General features: G+C 48.7%; 1 protein-coding gene across 4 annotated transcripts in view; it reads right to left on the minus strand.

Moving 5' to 3' along the window:
* COLEC11 (collectin subfamily member 11) overlaps positions 1-17,889 on the minus strand; it is an 81,126-nt gene that overhangs the window by 22,760 nt on the left and 40,477 nt on the right. For 3 of the 4 annotated variants that reach the window (XM_073674199.1, XM_073674197.1, XM_073674200.1), the window contains one exon: positions 11,843-11,998. In XM_073674199.1, the coding sequence (XP_073530300.1) occupies positions 11,843-11,972 (130 nt within the window). In that variant the 5' untranslated portion in view covers positions 11,973-11,998. Of the gene's footprint in view, positions 1-11,842; positions 11,999-12,384; positions 12,479-17,889 lie in introns of all 4 variants that reach the window. The other variant, XM_073674198.1, reaches the window with a different exon arrangement.

Raw genomic sequence — 17,889 nt, forward strand, 5'->3', positions numbered from 1 at the left:
CTTCCTTAGACAGTCTAGCCCAAGTTGACAATTTGGAACCATGCTCCTTTCCCAACCACCCACACGTCCTTCTGCTAGACAATACATCCTTGATAGAACAAGTGCAGACGACCGAGTATTCTCTCATCTGGGAGAATCGGGTCAATTATACACATCACATTCTGATCGGAGTTTGATCAAATTATGATCAGGGTGTGATCCGATTCTCTCAGGTGAAGAGAAGACGGAGGAAAAAAATGTCTCCATCTTCTCCATTCTGTCAGTCCGTGAATCGGACTGCACTCAGATACCATTCGAGTGCAGTCCAGTGGACTAATTGACTTTCATGGCCGAATGCGATCCAAGTATCAGATCAAACTTGGCATGCACATGTAACATGCATCTGACCTGTGCACAGCCCCACAGAATAACATTCGTCCAAGTGCAATCCGATGTTGTGTCGGATCGCTCTCGGACCGAGAATACAGCCATGTGCACGAGCCATTAAACAAGTTGGCAAAAAAAGTGTCTAATACACAATAAGACTATTGGAAGACATTTTTTTTAGCTTGTAGTTATTCTGTTGTTCCTATTAAAATCTTCTTTGGGGTAGGCCATAGTGAAGACATGCAATTCCGTCTTGTGTTTCCTGAATAGACAGCACAGCATTATGCGCTCTTTGACAGCTGAAATTAATGGCAGTCTATTGATAGAGAAATGTCAAAAGACTAGACTAATACATTCTCCAGAAAACAAATAATAACAATTGATAAAGATTGAATTTATATAATGCCAACATGTTCCGCAGCATTTTACAATTGCTGTATGTATGTACAATGTAGAGACCTGTGTGTGACAGCCAAGATACATAAAATGCCTTTTCCAATTGTTTTAAATGTGAACAGTAAATATATACAGTACAGACCAAAAGTTTGGACACACCTTCTCATTTAAAGATTTTTCTGTATTTTCATGACTATGAAAATTGTACATTCACACTGAAGGCATCAAAACTATGAATTAACACATGTGGAATTATATACTTAACTAAAAAGTGTGAAACAACTGAAAATATGTCTTATATTCTAGGTTCTTCAAAGTAGCCACCTTTTGCTTTGATGACTGCTTTGCACACTCTTGGCATTCTCTTGATGAGCTTCAAGAGGTAGTCACCGGAAATGGTTTTCACTTCACAGGTGTGCCCTGTCAGGTTTAATAAGTGGGATTTCTTGCCTTATAAATGGGGTTGGGACCATCAGTTGTGTTGTGCAGAAGTCAGGTGGATACACAGCTGATAGTGATACTGAATAGACTGTTAGAATTTGCATTATGGCAAGAAAAAAGCAGCTAAGTAAAGAAAAACGAGTGGCTATCATTACTTTAAGAAATGAAGGTCAGTCAGTCCGAAAAATTGGGAAAACTTTGAAAGTGTCCCCATGTGCAGTTGCAAAAACAATCAAGCGCTACAGAGAAACTGGCTCACATGAGGACCGCCCCAGGAAAGGAAGACCAAGAGTCACCTCTGCTTCTGAGGATAAGTTTATCCGAGTCACCAGCCTCAGAAATCACAGGTTAACAGCAGCTCAGATTAGAGACCAGGTCAATGCCACACAGAGTTCTAGCAGCAGACACATCTCTTCAACAACTGTTAAGAGGAGACTTTGTGCAGCAGGCCTTCATGGTAAAATAGCTGCTAGGAAACCACTGCTAAGGACAGGCAGCAAGCAGAAGAGACTTGTTTGGGCTAAAGAACACAAGGAATGGACATTAGACCAGTGGAAATCTGTGCTTTGGTGTGATGAGTTCAAATTTGTGATCTTTGGATCCAACCACAGTGTCTTCGTGCGACGCAGAAAAGGTGAACGGATGGACTCTACATGCCTGGTTCCCACCGTGAAGCATGGAGGAGGAGGCGTGATGGTGTCGGGGTGCTTTGCTGGTGACACTGTTGGGGATTTATTCAAAATTGAAGGCATACTGAAGCAGCATGGCTACCATTTGCGTTTAGTTGAACCATCATTTATTTTTCAACAGGACAATGACCCCAAACACACCTCCAGGCTATGTAAGGGCTATTTGACCAAGAAGGAGAGTGATGGGGTGTAACGCCAGATGACCTGAACCCAATAGAGATGGTTTGGGGTGAGCTGGACCGCAGAGGGAAGGCAAAAGGGCCAACAAGTGCTAAGCATCTCTGGGAACTCCTTCAAGATTGTTGGAAGACCATTTCCGGTGACTACCTCTTGAAGTGTGGCCCCCCTGAGGGTTCGACCGCCACAGGGATGCTGCACCTCTTTAATGGAGTGTGGTGTTCCTCCTCTGAGGTAAGAACGGTGCAATGGTCAGGACCCCACCTCCACATCCAACACCACACTTCTCCCACCAGAGGGGGCTAGTAGGCACTAGTGCTGCCCCTACTGGAAATTGGGAGACTGGGGAACCAAGAGATAGGGGGAACCAATTAGTGGGTGAGAGTGGAGGACTCACATTTAGTGACACTTAATATTTCATATTTAATAAACTGCCATCTTGGCTCATCGTTCTTTGATTGTGATCTCCCTCCCTGAACGTGGCTTCTGGGAGAACCTGCAGCGGATGGGGACACGGCCCTTGTACCCTGGCCTTGGGTCGAGGGGCAGGTTGCAGATAACATATGTCTCAACCCCTTCAAGGACCATGACCAAGAAGGCACGGAGCTTAAGAGTGTAGCTCCACTGCAAAAGGATTCCAGGGGGATGCAGACGGAGCGGTATACGCCACCTGTCCTCGCTATTCTGGCCTAGTCGGAGGGATTCCGGCTGCAAGAGGGGTACCGGCCCCCGACACCTGACTTTGCTACTCTATGTCCTAGTCAGGGAAGCCCGGCAGGCCCAGAGGATCCCACCGGGTAACGGAAGGAGCGGAGCTGCTACCCGTACCCTTTTTCTGAGCAAAGTCCAGAGGGAGACCCGGCCTATCTACACAAACACAGACAGGAAAGGACTCGGTCTGAAGTCTAGGAACACTCTGGTGTGGGGTCCTGATTAAATACTGGACCTACTCGGAGGTTTTCGGACCCCCGTCCCTGGTGACCACAGAACTCCGTGAGGAGCAGGGAGAAGCCTTGCAGCTGTACTCTCCACCGTGAGTAAAAACCCTGGAAGTCGACCCCTATGGCCTCCGGACTCTTTATTTCTGCACTGCACCGCACCACGCAGCACCAGACCTCCTACACTACAACCCCCTCCATCCCTGTCGCTGCCCTGAGGCCCTCCTCCGCCTGTGGGGAGTAGTGTCAACTTGGCCACCACAAAAACACGCCTCAGAGGACTGCAGCGGTGCTGGTGGCCTTCACCAGGTACCACAGGTGGCGTAGTCGAAAGCAACCACTCAACCCTGATAGCCCGTACCACCCCTTTTTAGTGTGACAGCCCTAGGCACGGAACGGGTCCAGGCCACGACTCATCCCCTTTCATCTGACCCATCTCCGAGTTCCCCATCTCCCAGGGTAGGGCTGCGAGCGTCACACAAATTGGCGTAGTCGGCAGGATTGCGTGCCCGCAGCAAAGGAAGGAAATTGCCCATTGCTACCGGGTACTGTGCGCCTTACACCTTAGACTGTCGTTTCCACCTAAAATGGCGCCCGCCCAAGAAGAACGGACGCCATAGTGCATCAAAAAGACAGTCTCCTAGCACCTCCTATCGTGGGCCAGGCTCCATAATGACGCCAAAAGAGCAGAAAGCCCCTTCCATCAGAGACTATCCGCAGGGTAATGCCCGTCAAAATGGATGGGCTGAATGAAGGCGTGCCTGTCAGCCGACCCCCCTGGAGCCTCCCCAAAAAGAGGAGGGAAAGGAAAAACAACAAGGTGCGGTGCGGCCATAGCAGTTGGAGACTCACAATCTTCACGAGCGGACATGGATGCTGCTGGAGCGAGTCAGGCGGAACCTTCCTCACCCGGCCCAGGTTCTTCTCCCGTCAGGGAGTGAAGCGGCACAATCCTGACAGCGGGAGATATCGAGTTTCTCCACCAGGAAGCACCGAGTTTCGCTCGGAGAATGGCTGAGGCCCAGCAAGCGGCATCCGCGGCGTGGCGGGAAGAAATTCTGCTGCGCATCCAGTCCAGACCCGCCGCCAAGGAGCAGCAGCTCACGAGGAAGCAGCAACAGAGGTCGCGTGTAGCCCAAAGGCGGGTGAGTGTGCTACCCCTGTGCTGGCTGCTGAGCCATCCGAGCCCCTCCTGAGCCTCATGTCCGAGTATCTGCTGCCCGGTGCGGTCACCTGGGTGCAGGTCTTTGCCCCGGAGCTGGAAGCTTCTGCTATAGGCGGGGACCGGCACTGTCGCCCAACTCCCGGCTTGGAAGAGCCTGAGTTTGCTGGGGTATCCACCAACCCCAACCCGAACTGGTCCGCACTTCTAGAGGACTTGCAGCAGCCCCTACTGTCACCGCTGCCCGCGCCGACAGTCACCTGGCCGGCGGCTGAAGAGTGGGCCTGGGACAACCAGGGGGGGACCTGATGGGCTTCCCCCGGGAGACCCGGGCTGAAGCGCGTAGGAGGAATGAGTTGTGCCATCAACAGATCCTTCAGCTCAGCAGGGAGCAGCGCCAGAGGGAAGTTCGCTGCGAGCACCTCGAGGTGCACGCCAAGGCTGCAAAATCTCGGGCCCGCCAGGAAGAAGCAAGCCGTCCGCGTCCCCGCGTGGAGGGGCAAATAGTCCGCTTCCACCATGAGGCGGGATGGGGATTCATACGGAGTTCCCAACACGAGCACGACGTCTTCGTCAGCCGGCGGGACGTCGAGCCGCGGTTGAAAAAGGGACACCCTGGCCGGAACCTCTTCCCGGGTGACATAGTCACATACACCCGCCACCACGGGGTGCGGGGGTGGTACGCCCTGGATGTCCACAAGGTGTCTGGAAGCGATGCCCCCTCGCGTTCGGCCTGGGAGGATCGGTCAGCCTCCGTCAGGAGGAATGAGCCTTTTCCCCCATGGGGACCCGAGAATTGAGCAGCCCCAGCGGCTGTAACCTGTTCAAAGCTATTATATTGATGTTTATGTTTTAATTTCTTTCCTCGGTTTCTAGAGACATTTGTCCCTGCGGACTTGCAGCAGACAGACTCCTCATCTGTAAATAGTTTGCATCTCTTTAGGTGCTCCTTATTGGTTTTATGTAAAACCGCGGCTATCTCTACCTCAGACCTCAGAAGAAAAACCTGTCTGGAGTGGCTCTACTGGAGGTCCAACTCGGGATCTTCATGCCCTGCAGCCACCCCAGGGCCTACGTTGGGGGTTTGGGACAGGTCCCTCGTGCTTCTGAACTAACTCTTCGTCCTTGCACTTTAACCCGTCTGTCTATGCATAAATGTCTCTGGATGGTTTTATATTTTTATACTTTTATACTATGCACAGTTTGTAACGTTAAAGGAGAAGTACCTCCCATAATGGGAAGAGTGTTTATTGTTGTCAAAATATAAAAAAAAGAAAAAAAAAAAAAAAGACTGTACCAGGTTTTGCACTCTTTGCAGCCCGCGGATGTGCTGTGTTTCACCAGGGGGGAATGTGACACCCCTGAGGGTTCGACCGCCACAGGGATGCTGCACCTCTTTAATGGAGTGTGGTGTTCCTCCTCTGAGGTAAGAACGGTGCAATGGTCAGGACCCGACCTCCACATCCAACACCACACTTCTCCCACCAGAGGGGGCAAGTAGGCACTAGTGCTGCCCCTACTGGAAATTGGGAGACTGGGGAACCAAGAGATAGGGGGAACCAATTAGTGGGTGAGGGTGGAGGACTCACATTTAGTGACACTTAATATTTCATATTTAATAAACAGCCATCTTGGCTCATCGTTCTTTGATTGTGATCTCCCTCCCTGAACGTGGCTTCTGGGAGAAACTGCAGCGGATGGGGACACGGCCCTCGTACCCTGGCCTTGGGTCGAGGGGCAGGTTGCAGATAACATATGTCTCAACCCGGTCAAGGACCATGACCAAGAAGGCCCGGAGCTTAAGAGTGTAGCTCCACTGCAAAAGGATCCCAGGGGGGATGCAGACGGAGCGGTATACACCACCTGTCCTCGCTATTCTGGCCTAGTCAGAGGGATTCCGGCTGCAAGAGGGGTACCGGCCCCCGACACCTGACTTTGCTACTCTATGTCCTAGTCAGGGAAGCCCGGCAGGCCCAGAGGATCCCACCGGGTAACGGAAGGAGCGGAGCTGCCACCCGTACCCTTTTTCTGATCAAAGTCCAGAGGGAGACCCGGCCTATCTACACACACACACAGACAGGAACGGACTCGGTCTGAAGTCTAGGAACAGACTTGCGGGGTCCTGATTAAACACTGGACCTACTCGGAGGTTGTCGGATCCCCGTCCCTGGTGACCGCAGAACGCCGTGAGGAGCAGGGAGAAGCCTTGCAGCTGTACTCTCCACAGTGAGTAAAAACCCTGGAAGTCGACCCCTATGGCCTCCGGACTCTTTATTTCTGCACTGCACCGTACCACGCAGCACCAGACCTCCTACACTACAACCCCCTCCATCCCTGTCGCTGCCCTGAGGCCCTGCTCCACCTGTGGGGAGTAGCGTCAACTTGGTCGCCACAACAACATGCCTCAGAGGACTGCAGAGGTGCTGGTGGCCTTCACCAGGTACCACAGGTGGCGTAGTCGAAAGCAACCACTCAAACCTGATAGCCCGTACCAACCCTTTATAATGTGACGGCCCTGGGCACGGAACGGGTCCTGGCCATGACTGATCCCCTTTCATCTGACCCCTCTCCGAGTTCCCCATCTCCCAGGGTAGGGATGCGAGCGTCTCACAGAAGCTCATCAAGAGAATGCCAAGAGTGTGGAAAGAAGTCATCAAAGCAAAAGGTGGCTACTTTGAAGAACCAAGACATGTATTTTCATGACTATGAAAATTGTACATTCACACTGAAGGCACCAAAACTATGAATTAACACATGTGGAATTATATACTTAACAAAAAAGTGTTAACAACTGAAAATATGTCTTATATTCTAGGTTCTTCAAAGTAGCCACCTTTTGCTTTGATGACTGTTTTGCACTCTCTTGATGAGCTTCAAGAGGTAGACACCGGAAATGGTCTTCCAACAATCTTGAAGGAGTTCCCAGAGATGCTTAGCACTTGTTGGCCCTTTTGCCTTCACTCTGCGGTCCAGCTCACCCCAAACCATCTCGATTGGGTTCAGGTCTGGTAACTGTGGAGGCCAGGTCATCTGGCGTAGCACCCCATCACTCTCCTTCTTGGTCAAATAGCCCTTAGACAGCCTGGAGGTGTGTTTGGGGTCATTGTCCTGTTGAAAAATAAATGATGGTCCAACTAAACGCAAACCGGATGGAATAGCATGCCGCTGCAAGATGCTGTGGTAGCCATGCTGGTTCAGTATGCCTTCAATTTTGATTAAATCCCCAACAGAGTCACCAGCAACGCACCCGCACACCATCACACCTCCTCCTCCATGCTTCACAGTGTGGGAACCAGGCATGTAGAGTCCATCCGTTCACCTTTTCTGCGTCGCACAAAGACACGGTGGTTGGAACCAAAGATCTCAAATTTGGACTCATCAGACCAAAGCACAGATTTCCACTGGTCTAATGTCCATTCCTTGTGTTCTTTAGCCCAAACAAGTCTCTACTGCTTGTTGCCTGTCCTTAGCAGTGGTTTCCTAGCAGCTATTTTACCATGAAGGCCTGCTGCACAAAGTCTCCTCTTAACGGTTGTTGAAGAGATGTGTCTGCTGCTAGAACTCTGTGTGGCATTCACCTGGTCTCTAATCTGAGCTGCTGTTAACCTGCGATTTCTGAGGCTGGTGACTCGGATAAGCTTATCCTCAGAAGCAGAGGTGACTCTTGGTCTTCCTTTCCTGGGGCTGTCCTCATGTGAGCCAGTTTCTTTGTAGCGCTTGATGCTTTTTGCAACTGCACTTGGAGACACTTTCAAAGTTTGCCCAATTTTTCGGACTGACTGACCTTCATTTCTTAAAGTAATGATGGCCACTCGTTTTTCTTTACTTAGCTGCTTTTTTCTTGCCATAATGCAAATTCTAACAGTCTATTCAGTAGGACTATCAGCTGTGTATCCACCTGACTTCTGCACAACACAACTGATGGTCCCAACCCCATTTATAAGGCAAGAAATCCCACTTATTAAACCTGACAGGGCACACCTGTGAAGTGAAAACCATTTCTGGTGACTACCTCTTGAAGCTCATCAAGAGATGCCAAAAGTGTGCAAAGCAGTCATCAAAGCAAAAGGTGGCTACTTTGAAGAACCTAGAATATAAGACATATTTTCAGTTGTTTCACACTTTTTTGTTAAGTATATAATTCCACATGTGTTAATTCATAGTTTTCATGCCTTCAGTGTGAATGTATAATTTTCATAGTCATGAAAATACAGAAAAATCTTTAAATGAGGTGTGTCCAAACTTTTGGTCCGTACTGTATATGTCTGTATATGTTTGTGTGCGTGACGCCTCCCGCTGTCTCTGGGGGGGTGCCGTGCGGCCTTCCGCTGTCTCTGGGGGTGCGCCGTGCTGCCTCCCGCCGTCTCTGGGAGGGCGCCATGCTGCCTTCCGCTGTATCTGGGGGGCGCCGTGTGGCCTCCTGCTGTTTTTTAATGGCGCCATGCGGCTACCTGCTGTGTATAAATGGTGCCGTGCGGCCTCCTGCTGTGTATAGATGGCGCCGTGCGGCCCCCTGCTGTGTATAGATGGCTACATGCTGCCTCCTTCTGTGTATAGATGGCACCGTGCTGCCTCCCGCTGTGCATAGATGGCTACGTGTGGCCTCCTGCTGTGTATAGATGGCTACGTGCGGCCTCCTGCTGTGTATAGATGGCACCGTGCGGCCTCCTGCTGTGTATAGATGGCACCGTGCGGCCTCCCGCTATGTATAGAGATGGCTACGTGCGGCCTCCCGCTGTGTATAGAGATGGCTACGTGCGGCCTCCCGCTGTGTATAGAGATGGCTACGTGCGGCCTCCCGCTGTGTATAGAGATAGCTACGTGCGGCCTCCCGCTGTGTATAGATGGCTTAGTGCGGCCTCCCACTGTGTATAGATGGCTACGTGGGGCCTTCCGCTGTGTATAGATCGCTACGTGCGGCCTCCCGCTGTGTATAGATGGCACCGTGTGGCCTTCCGCTGTGTATAGATGGCACCATGCGGCCTCCTGCTGTGTATAGATGGCACCGTGCGACCCCCTGCTGTGTATAGATGGCTACGTGCTGCCTCCTGCTGTGTATAGATGGCTACGTGGGGCCTCCCGCTGTGTATAGATGGCTACATGCGGTCTCCCTCTGTGTATAGATGGCACTGTGCGGCCTCCTGCTGTGGATAGATGGCACCGTGCGGCCTCCCACTGTGTATAGATGGCTATGTGCGGCCTTCCGCTGTGTATAGATGGCACCGTGTGGCCTTCCGCAGGATATAGATGACTATGTGCGGCCTCCTGCTGTGTATAGATGGCTACGTGCGGCCTGCCGCTGTGTATAGATGGCTATGTGCGGCCTCCTGCTGTGTATGGGAGGATTGTGGCAGCTCATATTGTGTGTAGGGTCTCATACTGTATATAGGGGATGTCAGCATACTTAATTGTGCTCAATATTAAGTAATACAATTAATGTAAAAAAAATTATTATAATTAATATATTAATATTGTGCCAAATTAATTTCACGAGAACTATCACAGGGGATCATGTGACATGTCACGTGATACATCAGGTGTGTGGGGGAGGGGGGGCCCGCGCCTTCTAAACTGCCCGGGGCCCTTGCTACTCTTAATCCACCCCTGACTGGGCCATGTTGCTGTTTAAATAAAATCAGAGTTTTATCAGCAGGAGATTATCATTACAGGACTAGGTGTCTCGTGCCTCCTTGTCAACTGCTCTGACCCAGTCCTCACCACTGATTAACAGTTTTCTGTTAATATACAATGTACACAGAAAGCTGCCAAACAGTGGTCTAGGATGGGCTATATAGGGTTCAGCATTCTGAGCACTGCTAGATCTGCAGCAGAGAGAACTGTGATTGCATCAAAATGACAGCATGCAGACCAGCAAGTGGCACATCACTGGAATCAGTTTCTCTGCCCCTGCGTCATGCTACTCTCAGATAACACAGCAAAAACCTGCTTCCGAATTCCCATTAAAATGATTCTGCAGGTTTCTAAAATTGATCATCATCCATATCATCAGATGGATGAATCAGCTGTTATCAGCTCTAGCAGCAGATGGAAGTAAACAGTGAATGGAGCAGAACAGCTTAGCTCTGTGCACTGCGTAGAGGTTGTTCCCAGGGACAGGAGCTCAGCTTCTATTCACTTCAATAGGAGCTGAGCTTTAGAAGTGGACGAAGCTGTGTTGCCTTGGATCCGTTCACTGTTTACAGCCAGATGCGGAGCTAATAACTTTTTATCATGGAGCTACCGGGTGTCGGATATTGATGACCTATAGTAAGGTCACACATCTCTGTTAGTGTTGCCATCCAAGAGAAATAGATGGATTTTTTTTTCTCAGGTGTCATCCTAGTTGCATGCCTAGTTGCTTTTCTTTCTAATCCCTTTTTTTTCCCTAAATCAGGTAGACTGTCTGAACGTTTTTATCCATTGACACTGTGACATGTCAGCCTTCGCTTGTCACTCTTCACAAGGAGAAACGTCAACCCTTAGACCTCAGTCCAGAGTCTCTCACCCAGCCAAATCAGATCTCATACTTTGCACTGATGAGGGGGCAACACCCTGAAACACAGTGTCTGCAAATTGAGATTCTGGTTTGTCTTTTATCCTGAGTCATATGGCAAGGCTCATTAGAGTCGATATTGACATTTAGGATTGCTGCTTCCAATAGGTGGCGCTAGAGTTCTAGTCTTCTTCCTCTCTGAAGAGACAATTTGCATATTTAATGCAGAAGTTAAGACGAGGGCCAACAGCCCGAAACACCGTGTCTGCAAATTGAGATTCTGATTTGGATTTTATCCTAAGTCATATTGCACGACTCGTTAAAGGGTTGATTGTGACTTGTAGGATCGCTACTTCCAATAGGTGGCGCTGTAGAGTACAAGTCCTCTTTTTCTCCGAAGAGGCAATTTGCATATTAAATTTCCCAGAGGAGCATTGCATGGCGAATAAGCCTCCTTACCTTGACATGCCAGAGCTGGTGTGTCACTCTCCATAAGGAGAAACGCTACCCCTTAGACCTCAGTCCAGAGCCTCTCACCTAGCCAAATCAGTTCTCATACTTTGCACTGACGAGGGCTAACAGCCTGAAACACTGTGTCTGCAATTTGAGATTCTGATTTGGCTTTTATCCTAAGTCATATTGCACGACTCGTTAAAGGGTTGATTGTGACTTGTAGGACAGCTACTTCCAATAGGTGGCGCTATAGAGTATAAGTTCTCTTTTTCTCCGAAGAGGCAATTTGCATGCAGAAGTTAAAAATTTAAGTGCAAAGTCTGTCTTCCTATTTTTATCCGTGTCTCACAGATCCTCATAGACTTTAATCCCTGTATCTGATCCGGAGACACAAACCCGTTTTTTCAATCTGATGTGTGCATGCATGAATTAAACTCTAGGGGTCAGTGTGCGAGAAAACAAACGAGTGTGCGAATGTATCCTAACGTTAGGTCATCATATCGGAATCCTGAAGATCTCCTTTGAAAATTTTTCAGATTGTCGTATTCTGTCTTTTCATCACATATTCCTGTAGAAATTTTGAACATTTCTCGATACATTTATTTCGACATTTTTTCTACTAAACTATTCAACCCTTTTAAAGCTTTTTAACAATAGAAATAACAATAGAAGAACGAAGTAACAATAGAAAACAATGAAATAAAAGCTTTTACGTGTGGCGACATACCTTTTAAACCAGGAACGAGGATCTGAACAGAACAAGACTCATCTGTAATGTGCTGACAATACCCAGATCCTGACAATATCAGGAGCAGGAGGTTAATCAGAGTTGTCACAGAAACCAGAAGACTCTTCATAATGAGGCGTTGTAGGTCGTTGACTCCTGCGCACAAGAATGCATAAACATTCAGTAAATTAGGCCTGCCACATTGTTACCACAGCCTTTACTGGAAACTATCTGAATTTTACCGACTGTGTCATGATCATTTATACTTTTATCTGGGGCTCCTTGGTCATCCACATGTCGCAGATTACACAAGACACACACAGGATCTGCCAGCAATGGAGCTACTTTAAAAGTTGCCTATACTGCTGGGCATTGTATCTCCCTACATTTAAAAAATGAAATCCTGGTGAAAGACCCTTTAGAGACTGCTATAAAATGAAGATGGGGTTTTCTGGTGCCCCAAAATCTTTATTTTTTTTTTGCGGAGGAGTAGCTACCAGGTTACCAGGGGTGTAATAATAATAATAATAATAATAATACACCTTGTCATGGCCAGGGCCAGGCTCGGACTGGCCCACAGGAGAACAGGAGAATCCTCCGGTGGGCCCTCATGTAGGAATCGGCTCTCCACTCCACCTATATGAGAAGTTGTTGGCACAATACATTTGTTTCATTATGTACAAAATAAGGCATCATCTCAAGCTTCATTTAACAAACAACTCAGTTTATTATTATATAGAAACACAGGCAAATTTGTGAATGGTAATGTGATATTTGCATGTAGCTAAGCAGTTGACCACCAGAGTCAAGGTTACTGGTGGGCCCTTGGCACCCCAGTCCGGCACTGGCAGGGCATTTAGATAAAGGATCAGGGCGGTGAACTGAATCTTTGCCCTATGTGAAGTTAAACGGAACCCATCAAACTTTTACCCCACCCACCCCTCAAAACCATTTACATGACTGTAGCTTTAAAAAAATAAGCCTGTTGATCCCTTAATGACCCCAAAGTCCTGCTCCAGCTGGAAGAAATTCCTTTTTTGAAGTTCAGTATACATGTGTCTGAAAGTGCACTGAGGTGTGACAATGCACTTACAGCTTCTTAGCCTCCGCTATATTCCCTAACTAGCAGCACCCTCCCCTGGCTGATTTACAGATGAGTGGCCATATATCAGAGGAAAGGACCTGTCAATCAACCAGGGTGAGTGCTGCTAGTTAGGAAATACAGCAGGAGGTTGAGGAGCTGTAAGTGCGTCTGCACTTCCAGACAAAACTTCAAAACATGATTTCTCGCTGCTGGAGAAGCACTTTGGGTTCATAATGGGATTGACTGGCTTTTATTTTAAAGGACTATACAGTTTTTATAAATGTTTTGAGGGCTGTTAAGCTTCTGACAGGTTCCCATTAAGTCTAGCTGCGCCACTGATGTTTTTGCTCTTCTCTGAAGAAACATCATTAAAACGTAAAGGATTATTTTTATCTAATATCTATGGCAAATCTACAGGATGTTCTTCTAGATGTAGATGTCACCTTTTGAGTCCCCCACCTACCTCAAGAACAGATGGGTGCCTCACCCCAATAGGAATGGATAGTAGTGTTGAGCCACCCCCGTAGTGTTCGAGTTCGGTTCGGTTTGTCGAACACCCGTGTGTTCGCCGAACTGTTCGTCGAACTGTTCGTCGAACACCTTCGAACACCGTTAAAACCAATGGCAGGCAAACAAAAACACATAGAAACACATAGAAAACACCTTCAAAGGTGTCCAAAAGCTGACAAACTGCTCAGAAGACACAACTAACACATGGAAAAGTGACAAGTACATATAGTCATGCGAAAATAAAAGAGGTGGAGGAGTAAAAGGAGGGGGAGACACAGATATAGGCATGTCATGCCCTTCTAAAATCCAAAAAGTGAGAAGCCGACACGGCCAGTCTGCTCCTGCCCGTGCCACCTCCGTGTCGCCGGGTTTGTGCCAGAGCCGCGGTGAACCCTGATGGCCAGCCCCCCTCTCCCAATACTGGTGCCTGTCCGCTGGTGGGTCGAGCGAGCCCCCCTGTGGTGGAGGCAGCTCTAAGCTTTTTAATTTAAATTGTCTCTCTAATTTGAATGAATACACTTTAAATCCATTTACAAGGATCTATTGGAGGGCAAGTCTCATGCCAGCAGCCGCGGTAATTCCACCTCCAGTAGCGTCCACTAAAGCTGCTGCAGTTAAAAAGCTTTTATAAGGATCGAGCTCGGCTGTCCACCGCAAGGCATCCTACTGCCAGTCCCAGCCCCTATGCCTTGGGGTGCCTCCTGATGCTCTTCACTGAGTATCCCATGGTCCCGAAGCATTTCCTTTGAAAAAATTAAGTGTCTAAACTACAGGTGGTGTAGCTTGCTTAACAGCCGGGATAATCCGCTGACTAGCAGACACTGCTACTAGGCACAAAGTATTTCCTGGGCTAGATGCAGTTAAAAATTTGTAATTAGATACTCTCGTTGGATGCTGAGAAAGCATTCCATAGAGTCTCCTGGCACGCCATATATGATTCTCTTAAAAAGCTTGGGGTAGGGGTCTAGGGGACCCTTTTATAGCCAAAATCACGGCCCTGTATCGCAATACGTCACCTAGGCTGAAGATAAATGGAACTGTAGCACCCTGAGGGCTCGGTTGCTACAGACGTATTGCACCTCACCCAGAGGTGTGATATCTCACTCTCAGGTAAGGATGGAGTGTGGATCAGGACCCGACACCTGCATGCATTACACCACATTGCCGTGGGGCAGGGCGACCAATATTCCCCTGAGATGGGCACGACAGTCCCTGTCCCTGGCTGGAGTGGGGGGAGGGAACACTGAGGAAGGGGAACCCTGTAGTGCAGGAGCAGGGAGGAAGCAGTTCCTGGGTGCATTGAGAAGGGAGTATAAAAGGTGGGCACCATCTTAGTTCAGTGCAGAGAAGTCTGAGCAGAAGTGGCAGGGAGCAGGGGCTCTGCATGAGCTCTGCTCCGGAGGCGGGCCTAGTAACAGAGGCCCAGGCCTGGAAGAGGGAGAAGGAAGGAAGAGGAGCGGAGAAGGCTCCAGGAACGAGGAATGAAGGGATCCCAGGGGTGCGGACGGGCGAGTCGCCACCGCACGCCCGAATCCACCTGCGTGGAGGGGTCAGGCCAAAGGGGGAGACCGGTCCCCGAACTAGTGGAGGCAGGAAACGACCCTCAGCTAGAAACCGGAGGCTCTGACATTTTATGTGGCGCAGCCCCTCGCTACACCCGCTAGGAAGGCACCACATAGGGTCAGGGAAACTGGCGCCAAGTTTACCAAGAGGAGGCCCGAGGCAGCCGGACAGAAGTGTTGGTAAGAAAGGCCAGACAAAGGACACACAAAGGGGGTCCTGTGAAGTGCTCCAAAGTTATCTGGGAGTTGTCTGAGCCCCTCACCTGGTGAGCACAGTACGACGTGGGCAGCCGTTACCTGCAGACGTGGTCTGGATAATAAGAACTGTGAGTAAAGGCCCTGGACTGCATCACTGACTCCGTGTCGTTACTGCTGCTGCCCTGCACCATCACCCCCATCCTCCGCATACACTGCCCTGAGGCTATACTCCTCCCGTGGGGAGTTATGCTACGCTCTGCTGCACCCACAACACCAGCCTCAGCGGTCTGCCCTGTAGCGGCGGTTCACTCTGACCGCAATCCACGGGTGGCGTAGTCGGACATTTAAACATCAAAACCACATAAATAGTTCCGCCACTGGTTTGACCGCCCTGAGCCACGGAACCGGGTCGCCGCCACGAAGACTACAACCACCAGCATCCACCAAAAAGGGTCCGGCTCCGGGTGTCCCAAGGCCCAGGGGGTGCGTCAGAACATTTTCATCACCTTTCACAATCACCAATGGGACAAGGCAGGGATGTCCTCTGTCCCCTCTCTTATACATCCTAGTGACGGAGCACCTGCTCTCATCAATTCGCCATAACCCCAATATTAGGTGGATTGAGGTGGGAGGCACCGAGTACAAGTGCTCTCTATTTGCTGATGATGTCCTAGTATATATCACTCAATCACATATATCCATCCATGCTGTTATGGCTGAAATAGATCACTTTGTTACATGGTCAAATTTTAAAATCAATTCAGCGAAGTCTGAGGCCCTCGATGTCTCCCTCCCCAAATCCATATAGGATTCCATCCAGTCCAACTTTCCCTTTGCCTGGCCCTCACAGGGTATCAAATACTTAGGAATTCCTATTCATAGAGACCTCTCCCATCTATGTTATCTTAATTTTGGGCCCTTTATTGAACAATTCCATACAGACCACGGTTGGCAAGTTAGAACTGTAAGATTCACTACGTGAACCGCTGGTGTTTTGTGGAAAAGCACATGTACACCGCGTTCCAAATTATTATGCAAAAAGTGTTTAGGAGTGATAAGGGAAGAATTTGTTTGTTTGTCAGTTAAACTCATTGATGGTGATGTGTGTCAGGGCTCTTTATATCACTGTAAGCAATTGCAGACACCTGTGCTAATTAGTTTGGCAGGTGTGTCCAATGAAAGGCAAGACTACTTAAGAAGGCTCTCTCACATTATTAAGCAGCCTACATTTTCTGCCAAAATGGGAAAGAAAAAGGATGTGTCGGCTGCTGAGAAGCAACAAATTGTGGAGTGTTTAGGTCAAGGCATGACTACAATCAACATTGTGCGATGATCAGGATGAAGTGTCTTGGCAATCAAGAAGTATGTAGCTGATTCACAGTACACACGTGTGCGTGCTGATAAGGGCAAATTGAGGACTCTTTCCTACAGGCAATTACGTCAGGTTGAAAGAGCAGCGGCAAAAAAGCCTTGTCATAGCAGCAGACAAGTTTTTGAAGCTGCTTGTGCCTCCAACGTCCCCCGAACAACAAGATGCAGGGTCCTTCAGAGGTTTGCAGCTGTGCATATGCCATCCTGTCGACCTCCTCTATCCACTTCACACAAGCAGAAACGGCTCCAGTGGGCCAAACATTACATGAAGACTGATTTCAAAACTGTTTTGTTCACGGATGAGTGCCGTGCAGCGCTCGATGGTCCAGATGGATGGAGTGGAGGATGGCTGGTTGATGGACACCCCACGCAAACACGGCTACAGCGCCAACAAGGAGGAGGTGGAGTAATGTTTTGGGCTGGAATCATGGGGAGAGAGATTGTCGGCCCCTTTAGGATCCCTGAAGGCGCTAAAGATGAACTCCATAATGTATGTGGATTTTCTCAAACAGCACTTCCTGCCATGGTTCAAGAAGAAGAACCGTGTATTTCACAGCAAGATCATTTTTCTGCATGATAATGCACCATCTCATGCTGCACATAAAACATCTGCATCTCTGGCTGATATGGGCATAAAAGGGGACAAACTTATGGTGTGACCCCCATGCTCCCCTGACCTCTACCCCATTCAGAACCTTTGGAGCATCATTAAAAGGAGTGTCTATGATGGCGGGAGGCAGTTCACATCTAAGCAACAGCTCTGGGAGGGTATTCTGTCCTCATGCAAAACAATTGAAGCAGAAACCATCCAAAACCTGACAAATTCAATGGACGAGAGAGTTCAGAAGCTCCTTTCGAACAAGGGGTCCTATGTGAAAATGTAACATCACCTAGAATAAAGTTTTGAGTTGAAAACTGTTTGATTTCAGTTTCTAACAACCTGCTAATGCTTATAATTTCAAAAATGACCATTTTTTTGGTCTTTATTAAAATGAAAAGGTTGATCGAAAAGTTTGGGGGATCTAAGAGTGTGGCAACCCAGTAGTCATGATTACTTCGAATTCTGACAATATGAGGGTCATGCTGCAGGTAGTGCAGCAAGAAGGCACTTATGTGTCTTGCGCATCTCGGAGCCCCAAAATTATTTTCCGGGCTAGATGCAGCTAAAAATTATTTTTAATTTTAAATCTGGTGGAGCTTATTATAGATGGCCTAATAGGATCAGTGCTGCACACTGCTACAAAGCCCAAATTATTTTCCAGTCAAGATACAGATAAACATGATTAGTAATTTGAAAGCTTAAAACGGTTGGTAGGGTGATT

The sequence above is a fragment of the Phyllobates terribilis genome, unplaced genomic scaffold (assembly GCF_046119375.1).
Source record: "Phyllobates terribilis strain yellow unplaced genomic scaffold, ASM4611937v1 Scaffold_3__8_contigs__length_932513732, whole genome shotgun sequence".
In the NCBI taxonomy this organism is placed as follows: domain Eukaryota; kingdom Metazoa; phylum Chordata; class Amphibia; order Anura; family Dendrobatidae; genus Phyllobates; species Phyllobates terribilis.